The 25,726-nt window shown below is 44.7% G+C and overlaps 1 protein-coding gene across 1 annotated transcript in view; it reads left to right on the forward strand.

Annotated features, from left to right (window-relative positions):
* The window catches only part of ING5 (inhibitor of growth family member 5), a 674,090-nt gene that overhangs the window by 62,608 nt on the left and 585,756 nt on the right, over positions 1-25,726 (forward strand). The window contains exon 2 of the mRNA XM_069213625.1: positions 13,982-14,053. Within this exon, the coding sequence (XP_069069726.1) occupies positions 13,982-14,053 (72 nt within the window). The remainder of the gene's footprint in view (positions 1-13,981; positions 14,054-25,726) is intronic.

Below are 25,726 nucleotides of genomic sequence, written 5' to 3' on the forward strand. Positions count from 1 at the left end.
GGGGTGCAAGCAGTGGCAGTTCATCCTTGTGACCAGGCAGGTCACAGGTCAGCACAGCAGCAGCAGTCCAAGGTGGTCCTGGTGATTCCTCTCTACAGCTTCCTGTCCAGCTCCAGGTAAGGTTCCTGGAGTTCCAAGAATGTCCAAAGTGACGTCCAAATTGTGGGGAAAATTCCCTTGTACTTATACTAAGTTTACAGTGTGTTTTACAATGGGGAGGAGAGTGTTCCAACCAGTTACAACAGGTTCTGGGAGTGCCCTTTCTCTCCTCCAGCACAGTCTCCAAACATCAGTGGGGGGTAAACGACCCTATTGTGCGAGGCCAGGGCACAGGCTTTACAAATGCAGGTGTGGCCCGCCTCTCCCTTCTCTCAGCCCAGGAAGACTTTACAATATGTAGATACACCTCTGTGATACCTCCCCCCTCCCTGTGTAAAGGCTGTCTAAAAAGTATGCACAAAGCCCCAACTGTCAGTCTACCCAGACGTGGATTGGAGCCAAGCTGCAAAACACCAGTCATAAGCACAGATAAATGCGTACGTTCTAGAAGTGGCATTCCTGTAATAGTAATAAAAGATACACCTACACCAGTAAGCAGCATTTCTTATCACTATCGCAACCATACCAAACATGCCTACGCTACCCCTCATAAATCCGACAATGCCCCTTACACATAAGGCAGGGCATTTCTAATGCAATCCCATGAGCAGTGAGACGCCAAGTTAGGCTGTTTGTCACTACCAGGACAGGCCACACAACCTGGCACATGTCCTGCCTTCTACATACATGGCACCCTGCCCATTGGGCTAGCTAGGGCGTACATTAGGGGTGAGTTACATGTAGTAAAAGAGGAGTTCTGGGCCTGGCAAGTAAATTTAGATGCCGGGTCCCTGTGGCAGAAAACTGTGCACACAGGCCCTGCGCTAGCAGGCCTGAGGTAGGTTTGAAAGGCTACTTCAGTGGGTGGCGCAAGCAGGGCTGCAGGCCCACTAGTAGCATTTAATTTACAGGCCCTGGGTATAGGGATGCCACTTTACAAGGGACTTATTGGTAAATTAAATATGTCAATTAGGTATAAGCCATCACACCAATTTTGTAAGGGAGAGCACATGCACTTTAGCACTGGTTAGCAGTGAAAAAGTGCTCAGAGTCAAAATGCCAGCCAACAAAGGTCAGAAAAATTAGGGGGCAAAAAGTCTGGGGAATGACCCGGTAAAAGGGCGCGGTCCAACAATTGTCAACAAGGTCAATGCAGTGGGAAACCATCCACGCACAAGGGACGACATCAGCAAGAGGTGGAACGACCTGCGGGCGAAGGTACGTTCACAACATCAAATTCAAGTACAGAAGACTGGCGGTGGCCACCCCCCAAATACACCGACTGGGAGGAGAAGGTCCTGGCTATCATGCTCCCGGAGGGCCTCACTGGATTCACTGGAGGACTTTACTTTGGTGAGTCAGATAATCAACACTACTATGCATCCCTCCTGTAATACATGTATTATCCTACCCCTCCCACCCTATCTCATACACATCCAGCATCCCAATTTCAACAGTACCCAGAATCCCTGCATGCCCGCAACACCCCATCCAACTCACGACACTTCCCTTTGAGCACAATCCCAACCCCTGCAAGTAATGTATGCTGCACTACATCACCAACAATGCACCACCCATGCCATAACTAAAAATGCATCACACCTATCCCGAAGTGCCCCTGCATGCAAGTGACTGGGAATTGAAGCACAAAAAACAGATGGCCAGTGCTGCAAGGGAAATGGCAATGACAGTATAGGGGGCAGAAAACAGAAGAGAAATATGACAGTGGCATGAATTACAAAAAAAAAAAAAAAAAAAATAGAAAACTACAAAAATACTCAGGGACACTACTGTCAATGCCAAATCCCCTCCAGCACTGCCACTGCACTATCACCCACTAGCCCCAGTTCATACCACATTGCAGGAACCTAAATACTCATTGATGTGACACACAGGTACCACAGCCCATGGCACCTGGCTTGAGATGGGAAGAAGTGCAAGTCCCCCACCAGAAGAAGGCCCCAGTGAGGATAGTGCAACTGCATGTCTGGGCCATGAGGAATTCTCTGGCCCATCCCACAGCCCTGGGCAGTCATCCTCCAGAAGCCCCACCCAGGTCAACACTGACACCCCCCACTACTTAGCCATCACCAGTGGCCCAGCGTCCCCACACCAGTGTCTCCAGGCCACGGACTGTCTGCCTACCTGTACTGGGATTGGAGTCACCACCCACCACCTGGCAGGACGATGAAGGGCCCAGTGCAAGTGGTACTTGCCCACCTGTGGCGGGGACACCGGCGGCTAGGCCCAGTAGGAGGATGTCAGTGGCCCAGGGGGGTGGGCCAAGGAAGGATGTGCCTGCCCTTGAGGCCATATCAGAGCTCCTGGGGGCATACCACCATTCCCAGTACAGGATAAGCCAGATCCTGGCCACATTGCAGGACAACCAGAGGCTGCATGTGTCACATCACCAGGAGGCCATGGAGCAATGGAAACAACTAAATGTTACCATGGCCTCCATTGCAGGGGTGCTTCAGAGCTTTCCTTACATATTGCCAGAGTCCACCACCCACCAGCAGACCCCTTCTACTACCCAGGACACAGCTCAGCCATCAACATTTGCAGCAGCCAGTTGAATGATGGCCCTGCCAGAGGACACACAGGACACCAGCACCACTTCCCCTATAGCCCAGGAAGTCCCTCGCAAACGTGGCTGGGGATCCAGACAAACCTGTGACTCTGTTGCCAAGACTAAGACCACCACCAAGAAGTGACTGCCCTGAACTGTCTCCCTTATGTCCCACTGAGCCATCTTGTTGACTATCCAAGGCCATTTGGCCATTTCACATTGGCCCCATTGATTCTGCCCCTGTGTTACCAATAGGTGTGGAAATGTAACAGAGTATTGTGTTCACCATGTGCCCAGTCCCTTCCACATTTCCATCCCTATTGTCATGCACAACATCAATAAACAGTACCTGATCACACTAAAATCTTGCTATAATTTCATACCAATATCTCATATTTAAATGTAACTGACATCATCAAACAGAAACTTCAGTACATACATCTTGCAGGAATACATTGTACAGAGAGGTGGATGGTAAGTACGTGACTCTGTACACTCCAGTAGTGTTAAATTCATCCCTTCAACATCCATGATGTAGCTAAATGTCTGGGGTAGGAGACCATAGCAGCATCTGTCAGCTAGAGAAACGTAACACAATTTTAACTGCACTGTACCTAAACAGCTGTATCCACTTTTGCTGCCAGACATACCCTTCCCCCCCCCATAACAGCCTAGGGAACTCGGTTAAAGGTTGCATCCAGATCCAGTTGAGCTCCAGACAGCAGCCCTTTTAAAGGTATGTGGAGAAAAAAGCCATCACAGTGTAATGCAGGTAATGATGTAACTACTGTGACCACTCTGTTCAACATTCTGCAGATGGCTAAAAGTGGATCCCCAAAACATCCACACATACTCATATCCACACAGCACTGTGGAGGTACAGTCACCATCTGCCACTGACATCAAGCCCAGTCTAGCTAACGTCACAGTGCAACATGTACCTGAGAGTCACTGGAAGTAGAGCTGTATTAGCTGGGTCCTGGAGTCGACTTCATCCCCCTCATCCTCTCTATCACTGTCATCCATCCCCTGAGATCCCACAGGTGGCAGTGCAGCATCCTCCTCTTCCAGCAGTGGAACATGTTTCCTCAGACCCAAATTATGGAGCATGCAGCAGGCCACAACAATCTGACACATCTTGTCAGGGGAATAGCACAGGGATTGCCCGGACAAGTGCAGGCAGCGGAATCTGGCCTTCAGGAGCCCAATGGTCTGCTCAATCCCCCTTCTTGTGCGACCATGGGCATCATTGTACCTGTCTTCTTCATCTGTCCTGGTATTTCTCACAGGTGTTAAGAGCCGCTGCATGTTTGGATATCCAGAATTACCTGGGAAGAGGGATAAAAGTTACTTCAGAATACACTTTGCTGCAACGCAAACAAGCTGACAGTCATGTATGACTGCAGACCTGTGTCATACACACCCACCTATTAGCCAGGCTCTCTCCCCCTGTAGTAGTGTCATCATGTGTGGCACACTGCTGTTCCTCAGTATATAGGCATCATGGACAGATCCTGGGAGTCGTGCAGCCACTATATACTGATCTGCAAGACAGACCAACTGCACATTCAGTGAGTGGTAGATTATGCAATTCCTGTACACCTGTTCATAGGCTCGGGGGGGGGGGGGGAATTTGGGGTATGTGAGTGCCATCTGTGGCACCAGTCACATGTGGCATTTTGGCAATGGCATAAAAATTGGATTTGACAATAGTGAGATCAGGGTTTTGGGGAAACCGGATGTACCTCTGCATGTGTTGTATGAAGCCATGCAGGAATCTAGTAAGGTTTCTTTTTTTTAAACAGATTTTATTAAGTTTCAGATACAACCATTACAACCCTCTCACGGGTTCCTCTTGTCAGTTGTGCCCCACTGCAATAGACATTGCCAGTGACTTGTACAGGGTGATGAATATCTGGCATAGCAGTATATTTAACACTTAACATAGGCAGTGGTTACTTCGTACCTAATTATTGCACAGTGTCTCTTATTTTCCTGATCTTTCTCTCCATTATATATGGTCCAACGGGTATTTCACTGTGACAGAGGCCCCTCGGAGTCTCAAACCCCCCCCCCCCCTTCCTCGCCCCTCGTGTGCCTAGGTGGCCCGACATGTCAGTGTGTGGTAGGTATCGCCTACTGCTATGTGGGAGAAGGTCCCCCATCAGTGTGTGGTTACCTCCCATGTCTCCATATGTGTCCGTATGGTTTCTGTTGGTGCCGAATTTGGGTGTCCGGGTTCCATAGTGGGTGCCAGCATAGAACGTGCAAGGGGGTGCCACCTCATCTTGCGGCCCCTCCTCCAAGCGCTCCAGCTCGCACACCAGTGTGCCCCAAGCCCACGTCCTGTCCCGTGGTCCCTGGCTCTCTGCACTTCCGTGTGCCTAGTTGCCTCATATGCCTTTGCCCATTTCAACACTTCTCTCCTCCATATATTCTCTCGGGGACCCCGTGTCGCCTTCCAAGTCATTGCTATTTGTCTTTTAGTCAAAACCAAGGCCAAATCTTGGAACTGGTCTGTGACTTTGTGCCAGGTTTGCCGGCGATAGCCTCCTAGTAAACAGTGTCTGGGATCAACAGGTATTTATCAGTCGATCGTGTCTGCGATGTGATGTGTAATTGATCTCCAGAACTCCTGTATGTTTGGAAAGGACCAAAACATGTGGATAAATTCTGCATCCTCCTCCCAGCATCTAGGACAACTGGCCTCTGTGAGACCGAAGTGCCTCTTAATTTTGCCTGGGATCAGGTAGGCTGCATGCAGCACGTATATGTTGATGAGCTTAAATCGGGCATTCCTAGAGACTCGTGGGGTTTGAGCCAATATTCTCTCCCATTCATCATCCGCAATAAGGGCCTGGAATCTAGTAAGGATTTTGCTGAACATTGGCTGTGACACACCGGATGCCACCCACACTTTCACCTGAAATTACCCTGTTGCTAAGAAACGTAGGACTGATAGTACCTGCGATGTTGGAGGGATGGCATGTGGGTTTAGTTTTGCAGCCATGAGTTCATCCTCCAATTGGGCACACAGCTCACGGATTGTGTTAAGATTCAGACGATAAGTAGTGATTATGTGGCGCTCCTCCATGGTAGCCAGATCAATGTTGTGTAGGACTAATTACTCTCCATTCACCTCTCACATCCATTGCATGTGTATGCCACACACACACCACACAGTAACTGTTCCGAAGCAGGATCTAACCCTGAATGGGCAATGTGTCATGATTACTGTGGAAGGGACGTTCAACAGTGTAGGCATTCTTGCAACCATTATATGGGTACAGGCATTTGTCATGTCACCTCTAGCTCCCTGATGGTAGACGAAATGTAGCCATATAAACTGCCCCTGTCCCTGTTTGGGTACACGTTTTGATCATAAAATGGCAGCCTCCAGTCATACAGGTTGTGGAGAGTAGGAAGTGACATCATACTGCTGGCTTATGTCGTCATGCCGCCGTGGAAATGATCATCAGTTAACATTTTTGTCTATGGGAAACACGGGCCAATCAAGATCACCGTCGGCAGCAACGGTGCACACCGCTACGATCTACACTGCCATTTTGTTTTGCCAATGCCACTTGAATCCTGCATTTCAAGAAGGCCACTACTCGACTGCGTGTGCTGCTGTGTCCTGATTCTGGTCCTGGCAATGGCGTGGGCTACAGGGGAACGAGCCCCAGCCTTCACATTGTTGGAGAAGCTGGTGGACGGGGCCCTTCCCCTGTACGCAAAGCTGTTTGGGTGACCAGAGACCAGGTGAGTGGTATTCATGCGTCCTAGGAATGTGTGGGAGGGTTGGGCGCATGACTGGTGAATGTGGGCATGAATAGGTGCAGTGTGCTAGGGCTCATGTGTGTTGGATCATGGATGACAGTACGTATGAATGGTACATTTGCAGGTGTTGTTGTATCCCATGTGTTAATGGTGCACCTCCACTCAGAGCTACATTTTCCTCTGTGTGTTCCATGCAGGTTAGCGCCCATCAGAAGAAGGGATACTGTTAAGCCATTGCCAAAGAAGTGCGGACCCTGGGGGTATACAGCCAGTGGAGCATCCACAGCAGGAAGCGGAGGGAGGACCTGAGACGCTGGGCACGGAAGACTGCAGAGGCCCAGCTGGGGACGGCCTCCCAACGAGGAAGGGGTGCCCGTCAGACCATGACCCCCCTAATGGCCTGCATTCTGGCGCTGGCAAATCCTGAGTTGAATGGGCGCTTGAAGGCAACACAACAGCCACAAGAGGGTGAGTACCACCACTGTTCACCTTGCTTATTGTGAAGTATAGTTGGGTGCAAAAGGGTGGTTGGCAAGTAGCAGCTGGGTGGAACTCAGGTGTGTCCATGCAGGCGTCCCCCCTTTCCTTCAGTGGGATTGTGATTTCTGCTTAGAAGGGGTGGGTATTTTGCCATGTAACAGGTCCCATTGGTGGGCTAATGGGTCTGATGTATGCCCGCTGAGACTGGACACATTGTGGTCAGACAGCATCCCTCTCCCTTCTTCGCACACAAACTATTTGGAAATGTAGGGGATGGATGGTAATGTAGTTGGCCAGTGAAGTGTAAGGAGGTCAGTGTAATGTGAGCGCAAGAGCACCAATCGGATGAACCTACTTTGATGCAGTGGATGATGTTGAGGGATAGTGTCTGGGATGGGTGGGAGTGCATTTGTGCCAACATGCCATTCAATCAGATATTGACAGACTACTTCCTTCCTTTTTCCAACCTACCTGTGTTCTTGTGTGCAGTAGGATCATCTGGCGAAGGAGCAGAGGCACCGGCGAGTGGAGATGCTGGTGTCCACGGGTCCCAGGAGGCTGAGACCACCGACGCCGAGGGGACTAGTGGGATGGAGGGCGAGGGGAGCACCACGGGGAGGCAACTACCACTGCAGGTAGTGACTCTGACAGCTCCTCTGATGGCCGCTCCCTGGTGGTGGCAGACACTTCTGGGGCCACCGGATCTACAACATCTTCCGCCATCCCCCCCGTACCAGCACCGCCCTCCCAGTAGCTACCCCCGAGTGGCCCGTGCCCGCTCACCTAGGAGGGTGGGCATCTATTTCGCTGCAGGCGCCTCTGCCCTGCCCCAGTCAGTCCTTCTGTCCTCAATGAGGAGGCTATTAACCTCCTGAGAACCATCTCTGTAGGGCAGACAACCATTGTGAATGCCATCCAGGGGCTGGCATCCCAGATTCAGCAATGCAGTGCCTACCTGGAAGGCATTCACTGTGCCATATCTGGCCTACAGAGTTCTTTTCAAGCTCTGGCCTCCTCATTGACGGAAGCCAGTGTCCCTGGTTCTTCAGTCCCCCCTCCCACCTCCCCTGCCCCTTCCAGCACCCCACTCCCTTCACCCATCCCAAGCACACATACAGACAAGCGTGCACCCTAGAAAACTCACAAGAAACTCATAGGAACACAGGCACCACACGTCCCACCACAAGCAAGCACACACCCAACATCCAAGTGCACACGCCACAGCAGCCACTTCCACCAATGTGTCATCCACCCCTCCTCCATGTCTGTCACCTCACAATGCACAACCACATTCTCTGCACCCTCAGTCACTGCCCCTGCTACCATTCTCGCAGTCACCACAACTGCTGACATCCACTCATGCACCCCAGACACCACACCCGCACATCCACGCAACAGCCATCCACCAGACATGAGCAGACGATGCACGCACCTGCATCCACTGACAGCACGCCTACACCACACACTTCCACTCCCTCAACCTCCATTCCCAAACCTGTCTCCAAAACCCCTCCATCTGCACCTAAGAAGCTTTTAGTCTCCTGTGTCAACCTTTTCGAACCTACTGTCCCACCCGTCTTGTCCCTAAATGCTCCCTTGGCCTCACCAAATCCACTCCTTTCTCGTCAGAATCCTCCCCAGTCCTCCCTTCACAGTCTCATGCTGCTTCCCCAGGGAGGAAAAGAACATGTGCCTGATCACAATCCCATCCACAGGTCTAAGCCCACTCCCACTTCTTCCCAGGGTAATCCCAAAACCCCACCCACTCCAAAACCAACGCCAGGGAAACCCCCTCCCAAGCCTGAGTCCCCGCCACCCCTTACCCCTGCTCCCACAGGTGCCTGCCTGCCCCATTGATGCCCCTTACCTGTGGAGGCCATGGTTGTGGTAGGAGTCAAGTGGGGACCTTGTGGGTCCAGTAGGACTATTTGAAAGGACTGGCCCATGGCCTTATCTGTACATATTTTTCGGTCTCCAGTTTCTGGTTGAATTTATATGGCCAACAGGCATGTTGGTGCAATGTTCTTCCGTAGTCCTGCGTTTTAATGTGGGAGGGTCGTGTACAAAGGTATGTGCTCCGGATTTTCTTTCTATGCATGTGTCAGCTGTCTACCTACACAGATTGTGTACCTATTTTGGGGGATGGAGTGGGTGTGTGTTGGGCTGTTGGTGGTGAGGGTGTGTGTGTGTGTGTGTGTGTTTGTGTATGGAATGCGTGTGGGTGTGTGATGTCCCCTTCCCTCCCTTGTGTGCTGGGCGGCTGTACTCACCATTGTCGTCTTTGTCGGTGTCACGGTCATGGAGAAATGTTGCAAGGATCAGCACTGGGAAGATTTCCAGTTCACGATCCATGCCGGCCTCGGCGTCATCTGAGTCCCTACGATGAGTCTGTCCTTTTGTATGGATCACTTCCACCAGGCTTTGTGTGGTGGTGGTTCCGCCCCAGAAATCTCAGCAGTGTGGTGTTTCGTAATGTGGTGGGCGGGAAGGGCCATGTAACCGGCCTGAAGATGGCCGTCATCAGCGCTCGTACCGCACTGGTGGTACAGGCGGGGAAGTGGCTGTATTGATTACAGTACACCGCCGCACTCAGGGGCGGTCCAACAACGCCAGACTCATAGTGACCACCTATTTCTCTATGAGATAATTAGTTTCGTAGGTAAGTAACTTGTTCTTTAATGAACATTCAAATTCGTTGGAGTACTGAAGCAAGTGGGCGATGAAGAATGTGAAGCTATTTACTAAGACATTGTTAACAAAAGCAGTCCGGATTTGGAGGACTGTGTATTGATAGAAAATGCTTTTCATTTGTTGAGCTGTCATTAAAGGATGGGTATCTTTGATGGCTGATCCAGGGAGATGAGCAGTCTCAGTGAATATACATTTTCGTATGACTGGGTAATATGGCACAATTGTCCACAATCGTCTTTTGTATATTGAGGAAACCATGCCTCCCTTCCTGTAGCAATGCAAGTGCCTCTTCTTTACCCCTATCATTCAGATAAGCTGCTATCTTCCTTTAAGCCACTTCTAGACCAGCAAGGGAAAGTCTAGACTCCGTCTTGAAGAACACATTTAGCATTAGGTTTGGAAATATGCCATTGTGCACTTGAAAGCCCAATCATTAATGCAATACAATTTCCAAAACAGGTGTTGGGACTCAACCATAGTACACATAGCACTGAGGACAGTGGGTTGCAACATTTTGTGTAGAAGGAATGAACCACAGAAGTTCTAACGACACAATATGGCATACCTCCCAGGTTCCTCCCAAAGCCAAACATTAAACGCTCCTGTAAAGTGACGGTACACCCCTCACAACACCAACCTGATGAACCTATGCATACGTGAGTCTCCTGGAGCTTGTCTAAATTATTTTAACTAACATTAAGGTCTGATGTCTGAAAGCAGACGTACTATCAATAAATCTGCTTAGTGTTTTTGTTTCATCAGACTCTCTTTTCTCATGTAAGCGGTAGCTGGTTTAGAACTATAGACAGTTTATTTTGACACTTGAAATGCTTAGAACCTCCTAAAACATGAACAATATTGGAAACTCTATCCTCTTGGTGTTTGAATTTTACACTGTTGTCAAGAAAAATGAATGTGTTTTATTTGCATTTTATCATTGTCTCTGAAACATTCATACACAATGTTGTGAGTAAGTTAAGCAGTCTGGGATTACATTGGGCGGTTCCTCTATTGGACTGTTGGCCCACTGACCCCTGTAGTTGTCCTCTTTAGCCCCTGTAGTAAATAAATACATTAGTTGTTTTTTACCAAGCTGCAGGCGTGGCATTGCTTTTTTTTTTTTTGCCGTGGGCAGGGTTGCTTAGTGTGAGGTGGGGCTTAAAAATGATTGACAGCAGGCACTCGTAGACATAACAATGCAGTCTCAGGCTCACCTGGGTCATTTACACATTCACACTTCGAAGTGTGCATGTCAGGTTGGTGGGTTTCCTTTCTATGACCAGCCCGACATGCGCACTGAAGGCTTCTCACCATCTGTGCAGTTAGTTCATAGATGCAGCCCACCAGACTACGAATGAGCGCTGGGTGCGCCTGCCTCAGCCAATCCTGGCACTGCTCTCATGCTGTTTTTGTAACATATCACCATGGGAGTAGCGCCTAGATGGGCTCAGGCACATAGCTAAACTACTGGCTCAGTGGTTATGCCCATGAGGCAGCGCTGGGTGGGAGGTTCAGGTCCACGGAACGATAAACAATCACTGCATAGCTTTATTATGAAGCCATGCATTGATTGTCCGTTTCCGTCCTTGCTCTCTTCCTCCCTCTTCATGTGCAGCACCAGTAACAGCTTTGTGTACGAGGGAGAGGTGGAGACAAGTCGTAAAACGTCTAAACTACTGACCTGTTCTCGTAGATTGAAAGGCAGCAGTGGTACTCTTGAGTCGGAGGCATCCTTTGTAAAAAAAAAAATATATCAATGAAGTGAAATGACTGCATGGATTAACTAGGGTATGCTATGCTGTGGCCAAGGTTGAAATATGTGGCATGATTAGGCATATATTGTTTAGGTACTGTGTTTTGTAAGCTCCACTTGAAGTGACCACTTCTTGAAATCCTAAATGAGATGATGAAAACAATTATGCATGGTGCAGTGCTTGTTGTTCTTCCGCTGAGAAAAGAAATACCCATCAGTCAAATGATTAAATCAGCGAAGATTGTATTTAAAGAATTGTGGCTGTGTTTGTAAATCAAAGAAAATGTGTTTGCATTTTGCTAGCTTTTGAATATACAGCCAGTCGGAAAGCAAAGCGTAAATTTGGACTTGGTCACTCGGATCTTTGAAACATAAAATATGATCTACAATTTACGGTACCTTTCAGTTTGTTTAAGAGTGACTTCTAATAATCCATGGATGCATATTAAGTTTGTTTCTGTCGATACCTGACATGATGACCCAGGAATCAGTTTAGGACTCGAATGCAAAGCTAATTCATCACAGTCAAGGTAATTAAAGAAGTGAGTAGTGTAACGCTTGTGTTACAAAATAAGATGTGACTCACTCAAATAGTTTGCAACACTGCACATTTTGAAGCCAACACGCATATATAAAATAAATGTCGTGGGTTTCAAGGCTCTGTACCTGAGCAACACACATCAGTAATGATCAGACAGAGTGGCATACTAACCTTGTGGAACTGGCAAGTGAAACAATATAATTAATAACTACCGTAGTTTGTGAAATGTTAATTGTGATGGTGTGCTTAACTGAATTTATGGTGGATTGTGCGACCTCTGTGAACTTTTTCGGATGCCTGCGTTTAAAAATCAAATACATTTATTACTTGCCGCATAAGCACCAGTTAACGAGTTACAAAATGGCGGCACAGCCGGACCAGCACACACGCTGCCATCTCATTAAGAGATTAATGTTTAAGTTTCAGTTCAGAGACTTGTCTTCGTCAAAAAATATTAGACATCTTGGGAAAAAAACGTCTGGTAGTGTGAGAGAGGATATTTCTGTCCTGTCTGTCCCCTTTGGTATATTCAAAGACCAGATCTTACAGCCACCTTCCTCACACAGCCACTGTGTTACATAGCCCGGCCTAAAGGCAGCAGCTAGAGACTGTAAAAATAAATTAAGAATCACTGGTAAAAGTGAGTTCAAGGGTCACTGCTGTCATGTAATAGTGTGTATCTATGGCCTTGGGCTGTCCGATGACTTTAATTATGGTATAATGTGGCTGTCGCCACTGTTGTGGTACACTAACAGTGTCGATGAACATTTGTAGACTGTTTCTGGCTGGCAAATGGCAATATATGAGTACTGAAGTGATTGAAGCATTTGCCAATTTTAATTGTGGTAGGTATGTGCTTAACTACTGCATTGTCTTCTTGTCAGTGTGACATTGCTGAAGCTTCTCGACAATGCTGTGTCCAATGTACACCAGTACAAATAGCAACACAAAAGGATGGTGGACGGAGTGTTGAAACTTTTCAAACACTCACCCCCAGTCACAGATCTGGGTTTAATGCATCGTTCTTTTGCTCACCATGCCACCCCAGTTTGGACCCAAGACTGATTTGCATATGGCTGGAGCGAGCAAAATAACTATGTATTAAACCCAGGGGTGTGACTGGGGTGAACGCTTGAAAAGTTTCAATACTCAGTCCATCATTTTATTTTGTTTTGTGATGTTCACCAGTACAAATACACATCTATTACTTTTGTGGTCCCTTTGCCTCACCTGCTCTCAAATTATCCCTAATTGGGTTTCAGTGCGTCCATCACTGAATCCCCCATCCTACCAACTCCCATGCTTCCCACGCCCCACTTTCCTCCCCACATCATTTTACGTTTGGGCTTATTTTCTGCGCTTGCTTGTGAATCATACTTGGGTATAAAGTCCTCCCCACCACCACCACCACTTTTAAAATCCACTGGCCACTACTGGGCTATATTGTTGAGACAGTAAACTGTTAATTGTTTGCTATACAAAGGGATACTGATGAAAGGTGGTCAGACAGTGAAGAGAATCTGTGTCCTTATTGGGCAGTGGTTTATTGCTGTATAAAACCCTCAGAACTGCAATATTGTTCGTCCAGTGAGTGGGGGTTAGAAAGATGAGAAGAATGGGTGTCATGTGCAGGTCTGAATGAATACAAAGTTGTTTGAGAGTGGATGTGATGAGATACCTTATTGGTGGATAATGCACCATGTGAAGCATATTTATCTGGTTATTTTACTGTGGGCGAATTGGTCATGAGGTGATTGAAAGTGTATTGGTGATGAGTGACAGAACGAGTGGGGGACCCTTGAAGTTTTATTTTGTTGAACGATTAGTCAAGATCACAGCTGAATTGAGACGGCCTTGAATAGGCGTGTAAGGAATAGTGCAAAAGGAAAGAATTTGCCAGTGATGTTGAAATAGAAACGTAAGGGTTAAGGTTAACTAAGGATGCCTACTTTTATGTTATGTTACATTAATACAGCTATATCTGTTGATGGCTCATTTTGTGCAGTGTTAGCATGCATGGTGGAAAGTTTATAAAGGAACTAACAAAGGACCCTAATTGATGTTTCAGGCATAGAAAACTTACCATGTGAACTGCAAAGGAATTTCCAGCTGATGAGTGACTTGGACCAGAGAACAGAAGGTATGTTAAGCCATTCGTGTAACTTGTCGCAGAGCAGCAATTGTTTGGCATGTGAAATAAAAGTAGGTGCTGTGGTAACAAATTTGAGCAACCTCCTCTGTATCTGCATTTAAAATGGTACTTTAGAGTGTGTGGGTCTCCAGATTCAATTAAACTTTCCACTGAGATTTACAAGTAGGCCAGAGCCTAAGGATCTAAGAAATGTGTTTGACTTTAATAGCTAGCTATGGCAGTTTGTTCCTAAATGGATTTCGAAGGTTGTTCTCAACAGAATCACTGCCACAGTACTTTTTCTGAATTTAATCTGTTTAAATATTGGAGCTCTGTTTGTGGCCAGCACATCACATTACAGATTATCTGCAACTGTGTGTCTGGGTATTGTTTCTGGATTTGGCTGTACATTAACAAGCACAATGGGCCAGATGTACAAAGCTTTTTTGAGGTCTCAAACAGCCTGTTCGCAACACTGGATTATTTGCGACCACAGAAATGTTTTTTTTTAATGTACAAACCCCAAATTGCGATTTGGTAACTTGTCAATAAATTACAATTTGTGTTTGCAACCCATATCCCATCCTGTATTTGGAAGGGGTGTCTTTATGAAGTCCCGTCCAAATACCAAATCAGCACGATAAGTGTTAATGTTTTGGGACCTAGTTATGTTCACAAAACATTGATTATAGATTGCTCAAAGGTAATGGTAACTATTCACAAATGGGGAGAGGTCCCAGGAGAAACTTTCTCCTTTGAGAATGTGCATTTAAAAGCAGGCAGCGGTCCCAATGACCACTGCCTACACTTAAAAAAATAAAATGTGAAAGTATTTTTTTTTGTAGTTTTTTTTTAAGCACATCCTGCATTTTTTTTTTTTTTTTTTTAAAGCAGTCACAGACCTGATGATCTACTGAGCCCAATAGGGCACCTTACCTGTGGTGGCAGCGATTCCTAAAGGGTCAGAAATTGCAACCTACCACATTAATATCCATAAGGTTGGTTGATTTGCGACCCCATTATAAAACACTAATTAAAAGTTCTAACGTTTCTTACAATAGGAATTGTGATTTCCTAATTGCAATTTGATAGACTCACAATTTGGAAATCGCAGTTCCTATTTTTTGTACACCTGGCCCAAAGTTCTTAAAATTAAAATGAATGCTCATTGAGAGCTAAGAAAGATGGGATCTATTTAGACCGATATGATCCTGAGTTTTCAGTATAACTTGCATAGGCCCGAACCTCTATACCAAGTAAGTGGCATAATCTGAGAAACAGGTGTTCCTAACAGGGAGCACCTGCCTTTGGTGTTTACTTTGGAGTCATGTTTTGCCAGATCGAGATTGTAGGTGTGCACAAACTATTTTCTTTTCTTTTGTATTAGCGTTTTACAATTAAACCCACGGAATATGCTCTTCATTTTGGGTCAGTGTCAAAAGCACTGGACCTAGTACTGCAACCATTTTCTGGGTGGCGAGCCCTGGATTGCTGACAATAGCAACATGATCTCAGTATTATTACATTTAGAACCAGCATGGTGATGCTTTAGCCTAAATCTCACCAAGATATTCTTGACTGTATTCCTGCCTTTCCCCTTTGATCTGCCCCACTAATTAAGTATCGATCCGAACGTTCTTCCTCTTAACCTAACTCAATACACAGAAATTCTTTGGCATTCATAAACAGTACAGTATGTCAAGCAGTGCGTCCAGTCCTGCATCACATTTTCTAGTGTAAAATGTTCATTTGTTTGGTAGTATTCGCCCATATCTGGTAACATTTTCTGAAAAGTTTACACATCCTAATGGAATTTTGTAGTCTACACCATAACACATATTAGGCTGAAGAAAGAGTGAACCTCCCTGGTAAAAGAAAAACAAAGCAGTAAACCATGATATAGTCATCGCACTATACATTGTTTTTTAACAAAACGTTATTGGCTTCATACTTCGTGTTTACTAATAAACGAAGTTCATGCATGTTATAGCACATACTATACTATCATTGTAGCTATTCTTTCAGTTCATCTAGTTGCAGAGCCTTTTTAATTTTGCTTGTGTACATAATATACTTATTACAGCTTACCCTTAGAACCACCCCTAACCACGAAAGAACAAGTAGCACCAGCAAAGGTGAACTCCTCGGTCTTATTTTTTATCCTCAGTTAAGGAGAAAAACTTGAGGAGGCAGAAAAGATACGTTCCAGACGTTTTTCCTTTGTATGGCAATATATTTTATTACTACTACAATCCAGGAATTCTGAACACTTTGACAATTTTATCAAACCAATAAATGGCATTTGGGCAGGTCGTACTGTGCAAGGAACTGCTATGATAGCAAATGTGACCAAATCAACATTAATTTGTTAGCCTTTTGTATTGTCTTCCCTGCTTGCAAGCCCATGGAAGGTTGCAGTTAAACTGTACAAGATAGGATTAGAAATGTTTCACTGCTGCTTTAAGATATTCAGAAACTTCACTATCCCAACACATCTTGCCAGGTCAGTTAATTAGTCCGTTTCTCCACTCTGTTAAGTAAGGAAAGTTGACTACAGTGTGCCTTTTGGACATTTTCTTTTTCAGGAATCATCTTTGTACATCAGACACTGATTTATTTTCCTTTACGTTTATTCCTCTTCAAATAGGATATTAATACTTTCTTTATGTTTGCTTGAATTTTTACTTCGAATGCCGTGGCAGTCTCTGTACCTGCTTTCTATGACAGAGTCCTTGTTGTAGTAAAAAGTCCTAGAAGGTTCGGCATGAGGTTTGTGTGATTTGTTATCCAGACATCAGCTCCAAAGAAGTTACTGAGTATGTCATGAGTAACTGTCAGATCAATTCTCTGGGATCTGGGGAACCCATGAACAATTAAGCATCCTTGGGACGCAAGAGAGAGAGACAGAATATGAATATATATCTCTATATATGTGTATGTTAAGAATATATGTGTTTATTCCTGGTAACTCTAAAATATGGTTAGTAAATTTGGTAATATAGCTTACCATCTCAGTGTTTGTCTGCAGCATGTCATATGATTCATTATCTCAATGTGTGCTTTCTAGGTTTCTAGAAGTGCACATGCTTTCTAGGTGCAAGGGCAATAAGACTGTTTCTAAGGGATATGAACATTTGCAGTGTTCAGCATTACTTAGTTTTTTGTTTACTTCTGTTTATGCTTTACCTTGATTTCTGTGATTCTTTGTAGTTGAACTGTTGAGGAGAGGGGAACCTGCATTTTCTGTGAGATGTGACTCGCGCAGAAAGAACCATTATCTCAGAAAGGCCATCCAGGTTGCACATCTGTCAACATCAAAGCCTTTGTACCCTGATGCTCGTAGCTCGTTATTTAATGATAACTGTTTCTGTCTTACTGTGATTCACTGCACTGGCACTTTAGTCTGTTGAGGAGAAAAAAAGCCTCTACTGCATGCGAGGTGTGACTGATGCTGAAGGAAATGAAGTCTGAGCAAAAGGATCTAGTTTGCACATCACTGGCTGCCAGGTCATTCATTCTTCCCTGAACCTGACCCTCATTTACATTAAAGCTTTGTGCGGTGACACAGACAGTAATGCATCAGCCCGATGATCACTCTAAGCACGTTGCAGACCAGCAGGACAAGCTGTATTGGTCATCAACTGAAATGTCCTATTAGAGTCCTTTAGGGAGATTAATCATCTTTACAACATAACTTCGCAAGACTTTAAGCAATTTATTTGGAGCAAAGAAGACTTTGGATAATATACTGCATGTCTAAACACTTATAAGGGCCAAAAGGCGAGCCCTATTGGCCATGACAATGCTTGTTTACAATGTAGGTATCTTTGGAATTTGGGCCTGGGTCCTAGCGCCATTCAGGGAAACCATCCAAGCTGAAAACCAGTCTCCAGTGGGGTGCCAGGGTACCATGACTTGCGTGGAACATGAATAGGGTCTTACCAAAAGCCCTTGCAAACCGCAAACTATGGCAAAAACCATGCTTTTTCCTCACATTTCCTTGAGGAAAAGTTCAGGAATCAGTGCAGATCCACAACATCTTCAAACAAGCGTTCCCACGGAACAGCCTTGCATTTGTTAGGTGGTGCTGGAATTTTACGTCGGAAATGCTAGTTGAATATTGCAATATCCAGATGAGCCAGGACACCTGGTGAATCATGCCTCCTCAGTTACGAGTTATGTAAACTTGGTACCACCAACCTGAAAGGCAAGAGCAGTTGATGGTTTAGCAATTTCTCTCAGAAATGCATCAATGAAATGGTTGTCAAAAATATTTTGTCTGAATTGGCCTGCACTAACATCTACATTGGACCCGGAAGTGTAATTATAAATATACTGACACTGTTTGAGGAACTGGTCCGCCAACTACACAGGAAGTAGCCTGACCTGGTAACCTTTGTAGAAGGGTACTGATTGGGCCTGTAAAGCCTCAACTGAGTCAGATGCTGCTGATAATTTTAAAACCAGTGTATATTCAACAAATAAAAAAAAAAACGTCAAATTGATTTTGCGGAAAAGGTCAACCAGCATGGACATTTTTATAAATGGGGAAACGTCATTGCCCATTTGGTTAAATGTAAACTGATACATGGTTACATACTGGTTTTGTTAATTTTTTTGAGGTTATGTATCTGGGAGGGAAAAGTTTGCCTTAGAAACAACAATACTGCACCTACTAGAAATTCATTAACAAGAAGGGCAGAATAGTAAACTGAATGCTGGTCCTGGTTGGGTAGGATTGTGTCCGCAGTTGGGACATAGTTGAAAATGTTGAGAAACATACCCCTCTGTGATATATTTAAGAATTCAAATTTGTAACAGACTACAATGTATGTTTTTTTAAAAGTCCAGTCATGATGAATGTATATCATGTTTATTAGGACCTTTGCATCTAAATAAAGTTGTTTCAGTAAAAAGATTCTTTGCTGGGTGCAATTGCTATGCAGGAGAAAGTGGGTGAACCATGACATTGAGCAGGGTTTTGATCTATGCTGGCATTCACACACTAACAACAAATTTAGTGTCTATGAAATGTCCATTTGCAAGAGTAGGCGTACTGAAGAGAAGAATGGATCATGTCTATAAATAGGCCTCTACAACTGCTCACATGTCAAAAGATTTTGCAGCAGGTTTTATTATAGGTTGCGGTGCTACTGAGGGTTTCCTCTCCACCCACTGTGGAAAAAATAGTAATTTTTAGGTCTGGGCACTCTTCGTGACAATACTTGTAATGTTTTCTCCTCAAAGAAAGAGTTTTCAAGAGCCAACATTGGTATTTACGTTTGTTCATTAAAAGCAATTTGAACATCCAACAAGTGTTTTGCTTGACTTGCAATATGCCCAAGAGCTTTTCCATGACAAGTGTAAATATCAGTTGATGAGAAGTCCAGAGTTCAATTACATTGATGTTGAGCCTGTGTGTGGCTTCGTTATTGGGTCTTTCAGTCAGTATGATGTCATCCTTCTAGTTACAGACAAGTCGTTCAGTTCATGCAGGGGTCTAGTCTTCAAGGCAAAGGAGTGTTCTGATAGTCAGGCCTGCATAGCAAGCCAAGGACTTTGGAGTCCTTCCGTTGCAAGTGGCATCACAAAGTAGGGCAGGGTTGCTTGACTAGATGTAGGTCGGAGGCACTGTCGGCTTTTACACATCAGCATAGTCTCGCATGCCACGACCTCTGAAATAAAGAGAGTTGAGGAGTATTGGAAATGCATTGGAATGGATACACCATCAGCCTGCTTTATTGTAGCAGAGCTGTGGTTACTGGGGCATAATGATGCTTATGATTGGGGTTGTCACTTCAGCACATAAGGCTGCAAGCCAATGATGGGAGGAGTGCAAGGCTATGAATCAATCAATCAATCAAAAAATGTATTAAGCGCACTACTCACCCGTTAGGGTCTCAAGGCACTGCGGGCGGAGAGTTGCCGTTTACTGCTCAAAAACCCATGTCTAGAAGTGCTTTCTGAAAGTTAGGAGGTCCTGGGTCTTGCGTAGGTTGGTGGGGAGGGAGTTCCAGGTCTTGGAGGCGAGGGTGGGAGAAGGATATGAAAACCTACTGATGTGACGGCCACGGGTCATGGGCTGCATTGTCAGCTGCTCTGTGATCTTCAGTGGGACTGGGAAACAATTACGTAAATACTTAAGGAGTTGAAGATTGTCAGAGCAGCATGATGAATACCTGAATCAAGGACTGAGCACAGAATAAAATCAGGATCTGTACGAGCCAGGCAGTTTCCCTCTTTTTTGCTTGTCTTACCTCAGATTTGGCGTACTTTGTGGAAAAGTTTAATGTTTTCAGTTTAGGAATAACACAACTAACAGTCTGTGACAATTATGTAATAAGCTCAGGTACAAATATACAATTCCAACCAACTGTAGGGCAGGTAGATAAAAAAGACATATCATAAAAAGATTAGAAGGGACTGGCATTCAATCTTAAACATTGGCAATTCGAAAAAGTCTGGCTTTCAAGGAATGTTGTATGGTAATGTGAAGCATTAAAAGTAAATTGCATAGGAATGACCATGCATTTATGTAGAAGCAAATAACTGTAGAATAATATTGGTGTAGGTTAAAAGGTCAAACCAGACCTAAAAATCCATTTAGGTTAATGACTGCCCTCTTCCTCTTTGTACTGCAGTGAGGGGAAAACAACATAAATTATCAGTTATCTAAGATACTTTAATAGCATTACAATGTCACATGTGTGCCTTTTGAAAGTTCAAGCTTAGGTAGCTGGATAAATAAACAAAATTATTCCAGTTGTATGGATTGGAAGCACACAACTTCTGCCCAATCAAAACATTTACTCTGGGCTTCAGTGATACTCACATAATTGTCAGGCGACAGCTGCTCTTTCAAGCCAGACCATAAAAAGAAAAAAACAATTACGATTCTTTCCTTAGAATGAACCATGCTGACCATACAAAAGAAGCGACTGCGAAAACAACTGAGATGTTGTCAGTACTGTGACTTATTGATAGAGCATGAAGATAAGGCCTTGACACTATTGTTGTTAAATGGCCGGATAAACCACTTCTGTCTTCGGCCAGCAGTGTGAGAACAGAAGAGCATAAAATGCAGTATTATTCCTCTGCCCCCATTCTACAACTACAGAACTTTGACAGCTTTGCATCCCATTTGAACGATGGACTGTATTTGGAAATGTGCCTAATTTGATCTTTATGTATAAGGAATGTGTCATTTCTAGGTGCATCTGGTCAAGATAAGGCTAGCACCTATGTTTGTGGTGCAGCAAATACATTGAGGTCAGAGAGCCTATTTTTGAGTTGTCAATAGTTGATTTCCAGGGCCAGTATACCTCCTTAACAGATGTGATATTTTCAGCATTAATTTGGCCAGGTCATTCCAAAGATAACTTAGCTTCAGATCTTTGAGCAAACTACTTACTCGCCCCTCCCAGCTAGTACCTTTTGTGCCATTGTGCCTTTAAGAGGCAGCACTTTTACTGTCAATCTTAAATAGACACTAGCAAAGTGGTTAATGTTTAATTGAAACCAATACAGGTCTGGTGCGGGGCAATCAAATCAGAAATCTGTTTCATGTTCAACTCCAGGTGGTGTGCCCAGACCCAGTAATAGCAAGGTGTGCAGGAAACTACTTTATTTTAGGTGAAGGTGCCTGACCTTAGTGTGTTCCAGAATTTCAGCTCCTTAGTGGTGTTTGACTCCCACCCACCACCACTTGGGCCGGTCCCTCCCTCCCCAGATACAAGAGTCTTTGTGCACCCCAAGAGGTAATAGGGGATATTTACTTCCAATCTTCCTGCCTCCCACGGTAGCAGAAAGACCACTAGAGACCAGGGAATGGCATTTCTACTGTTTTTGTAGAGGAAGCGGTTCCCTGCCCATGGGCCCGCATTTCCCGACAATGCCCAGCAAACCTCAAACTTTGCTGAAAATCACAACTTTTCTTCACATTTATGTGACGGAAATTTCTTGGACGTGTAGAGGTCCACAAAATTTCTACCACAATCAAGGCCCCCCCAGGCTGGACTACCCCAGTTTTCTGTTTTTCAAAAATGTCTGGGTTTAGGAGGTTTCCCTTGGTAGTGGCTGAGCCCATGCCCAAATGCCATAGCTACCCCATGGTCAAATCTGAAAGCCTGACCAGGTGCTTTAAAGGTCCTCAGAAATCAATACAGTAAACAGAAAGTTAGTCATCCCGTTTGCCAATGGGCTTCTGGGGTATGCTGCAAATCACTCCCATTTTCTAAACGCTCCTTCGCGTGATTCTGAACTGTAAAAATAATAACGTAATAATGCTGTTTCTCACATTAAGAGCGTTTAATATTGATATCATAGGTGTGCTCAATTAACTTCTGTTAAGTTTTCACCAACTGATATCTATTTTTAGACAAGGATTCATTCACTCCGTTGTGCACTTGTAAATCAGTAAAGGTTTGCCTGCTGCTAAATGACAGAATTGTGAACAACATATTTCAGTAATTAACAGGGATACAAATCGCTGAAGGGAAAATATTGTTTTTCTGTTTCCATAAAGGTTTTCGCTTCTGAAAAAGGGACTCTATTTTTTTTTTTTCAATAAAAATAAATGTGCAATTCCACGGTTTTATATGAGCTTTTTGGTGTAGGCTTACATGTTAAAAAACAAAAAAAAAGTGGATTATAGTCCCTGAAAAATATGCAGCAAAATACTGAACCCCAGGACACAATCTAGTAATTTCAGGAGCTTGCCAATGAGCGCATACACACAAACTGATGCAAGTAAGTAAACCAAGAGCGCAAGGATCATGCGTACGCATCACAAGTGCTCAAATGAAGGACATTTAAACAAAGTGATAAAGTGACTGATGAGTGCTAATGAACACATGAGTGAACAGATTCTGGGGAAAACATATTTTTCCTGTACTTTTCAGATTCTGGACTTGGATGTCGCTTCTCTGTCTGATCAGCTTCTCCCTGCTGAAAACACACAGCAAACGGTTCAGCAAGAGAGGGGTGCCGGAAGTGTCCTGTTCTTGTCCCAAGGCAGGAGGACGTAGGGCAGCAGCTTTCCCAGCTCAGGGAGTAGAGTGTGAAGCAGCACTTGGCCATCTCCCAGGGTTGGAGAGGAGGGAGCAAGAAGTGCAGCAGTGGGGCAGTGATGGGAGGGCAAGAGAAGACTATAACCAGGAGCATGGAAAGGGCATGATCATGGTAGAGGGGTGGAGAAACCGTCCAGCAAAAGCAGCAGAAAGGAAGTACCTGGTCCGGAGAGAGGGGTTGCAAGCTCCCTGTCAGTTCAGTGAAGCTTTAAATGAAAAGATTGAAATAGCTGCGGGAGCCAGAGAGGGGGCAGGGAGGGAATTACAAACATTACAATCCCAGTCTTTGAATTCACAGCAAATGTGACCAGATATGATTTACAGCACTGTTTACAGCAGAGCTCGGTAAACCACAAGGACTTATCTCCATTGCTCCACGTGTGTATTTACATAGTACTGGTTGGTGCGCTGTGGAGGAAACAAAAAAGAAAAAGGAGGGACAAAGAGTAAGGATTGCCCATTAGCAAGCAAGGATTTTCAAAGGGACACTGACATAGACAAATGAAAATCAGTGGGCGGAGTTGAACTGCACAAAGCGTATACAACAGTTCACTAAGAAACACTGCAAGCGCTGTCTAGGCTTGACCTAAAAAGGGGTGGTTTTGAGTGCAAAATGTGTCCGTTCATATTGCGTTTTGTGTGCTCTTCTGTGGTGGGCGCTGGGCCCATCCACACAAGTGGGATAGTGCTATTAGCAGGACAAGCGTGGAAACATTGACTGGTAGGACATTTGTGGATCCACGCAGATCCTGGAACATTTCCTCACAGAAATCTGAGGAAAATGTTTGTTTCTAATTAAAGTTTAAGGTTTGTAGGGGTTTCTGGGTAAGGAAGTTATGAAATCCACTCAAGTCACACTATCCTGGACTCCTCATTCCCAATCCACGTCTAGTCTTCAGAAATGTCTGGTTTTGCTAGGGACAAATTCTGCAGCTAACGGCATTGTAAAAAAGGGTTATTTTGCTGATTGAAATAAGATGTTTACCTTTTGGGTTTTGTGTCACAGGTGCTAAGCACAGTCATAAAAGTGGGTTACAGTTTTTATCAGGAGACATGTGGAAACACAGATTAGTAGAACAATTATAATTACCAATTGGATTTCTGTACATTTTCTGTTTCAAAATGTAAGGGTTTGTGCAGAAAAGAAAATATTTTGCAAAGTGTGTTCTGAATCATAAGATGGTATGGGGAAACCCCACATTCAGACTATATTCCTGAACTCCATTTCTTGTGCTCATTTCAGAGGTACATAGATTTCCTTTGTCGCGTAGGCTCTCATTATTCTAATGAGACTACTGGATTTTGAGCAGCAAGATCATCCACAGTGTGGGAGACTGAGTCTGACCCACGGTGGGTGACGCCTGTAGCTCCAAATCCGGGTTTTGCTCCAGCTAACTAGCAGTGCCTCATCTCTCTCAAAAGGTAGAGATGATTGGGCAGCTGAGCACATGACGTATCATACTTCTCAGGGAAGTCGTGGTCACTCAGGTAGCATCCGGTTCTCTCATTCACAATTCGGTCTCATATATAAATGACAGTGAAAGCAGTATACGTTTTAAAGACTGGTTTAATTAAACAACTGCATTTTAGATAGCAAAGTGTGAGATGCAATAACCAGAACGACACAACATAACAATATGAAAATGGTGACGATGAGAGTGAAGCATAAGAATAATGCTATCATATTGCCACTAAAGTCAATGGACTATTTTCTATCTGAATCATAATTTGAGCACAGCATGTTAAGCTCTAATCCTGCCTTCCAGGTTCCCCCGGGAGGACATCAACCCTCATACCTGAGAAAAGGCCTGTAGTCTGCGTTAGCATCTGCAGCGAAGCATTCAGCATACAGTTGTGGTTCCCTGGCTGGAATCTCCCTCTTGACGTGTAATGGGACTAAGAAGTGTTTTTATAATAACACAGCTAATGTTCTAAGAAAATGTCCCTACGTAAGGATGTGTATTTTCTACAAATGTTGGAGACTAAACTTCTACCACGTTCACCGGCAGTGTACGAAACTGTAGCCTTGACTGAAGCACAAAGTGATCAAGAATGTGTTGTTTGAGAACACAGTGTTGGGTTAAGCAAAACAGTTAGATAGAATAAATTAAAACAAGACTGTAGAACTGGTTCTTTTAAAAATAACAATGCAGAGCTGAATAAAATATATCTAGGTCAAAGTGTACAGCAGCCTAGTGTATGAAACTAACGTGCATGGAGCTATAACTAAAATGGCTACACAACACCCTCCCCTTGTCGGTTGAAAGTTGTTAGAAAGGGGGTTTCTGGTTGGCTAGGGTATGCACCTCAGCCAGGCAGAACTTACCCACTCTAGTCAGGGCAAGGGAGTTACACGTCCAAGATAACCCTTGCTCAACCCCTTGGTAGCTTGGCACGAGCAGTCAGGCTTAACCCGGAGGCAATGTGTAAAGCGTCTGCACAACACACACCACACATGTGACGCAATATCCCCACCACAAAGGAAACACAACACCAGATTATATGAAAATATACTGTATTGTTCACAACGCAATTATCAGGCCAAACATCACATATCCGTACTATCCTGCTACCTTAGCAGTTGTCAGAACGTTACCCATTAGTTACTCTGCAA

The sequence above is a fragment of the Pleurodeles waltl genome, chromosome 11, assembly GCF_031143425.1.
Source record: "Pleurodeles waltl isolate 20211129_DDA chromosome 11, aPleWal1.hap1.20221129, whole genome shotgun sequence".
In the NCBI taxonomy this organism is placed as follows: Eukaryota; Metazoa; Chordata; class Amphibia; order Caudata; family Salamandridae; genus Pleurodeles; species Pleurodeles waltl.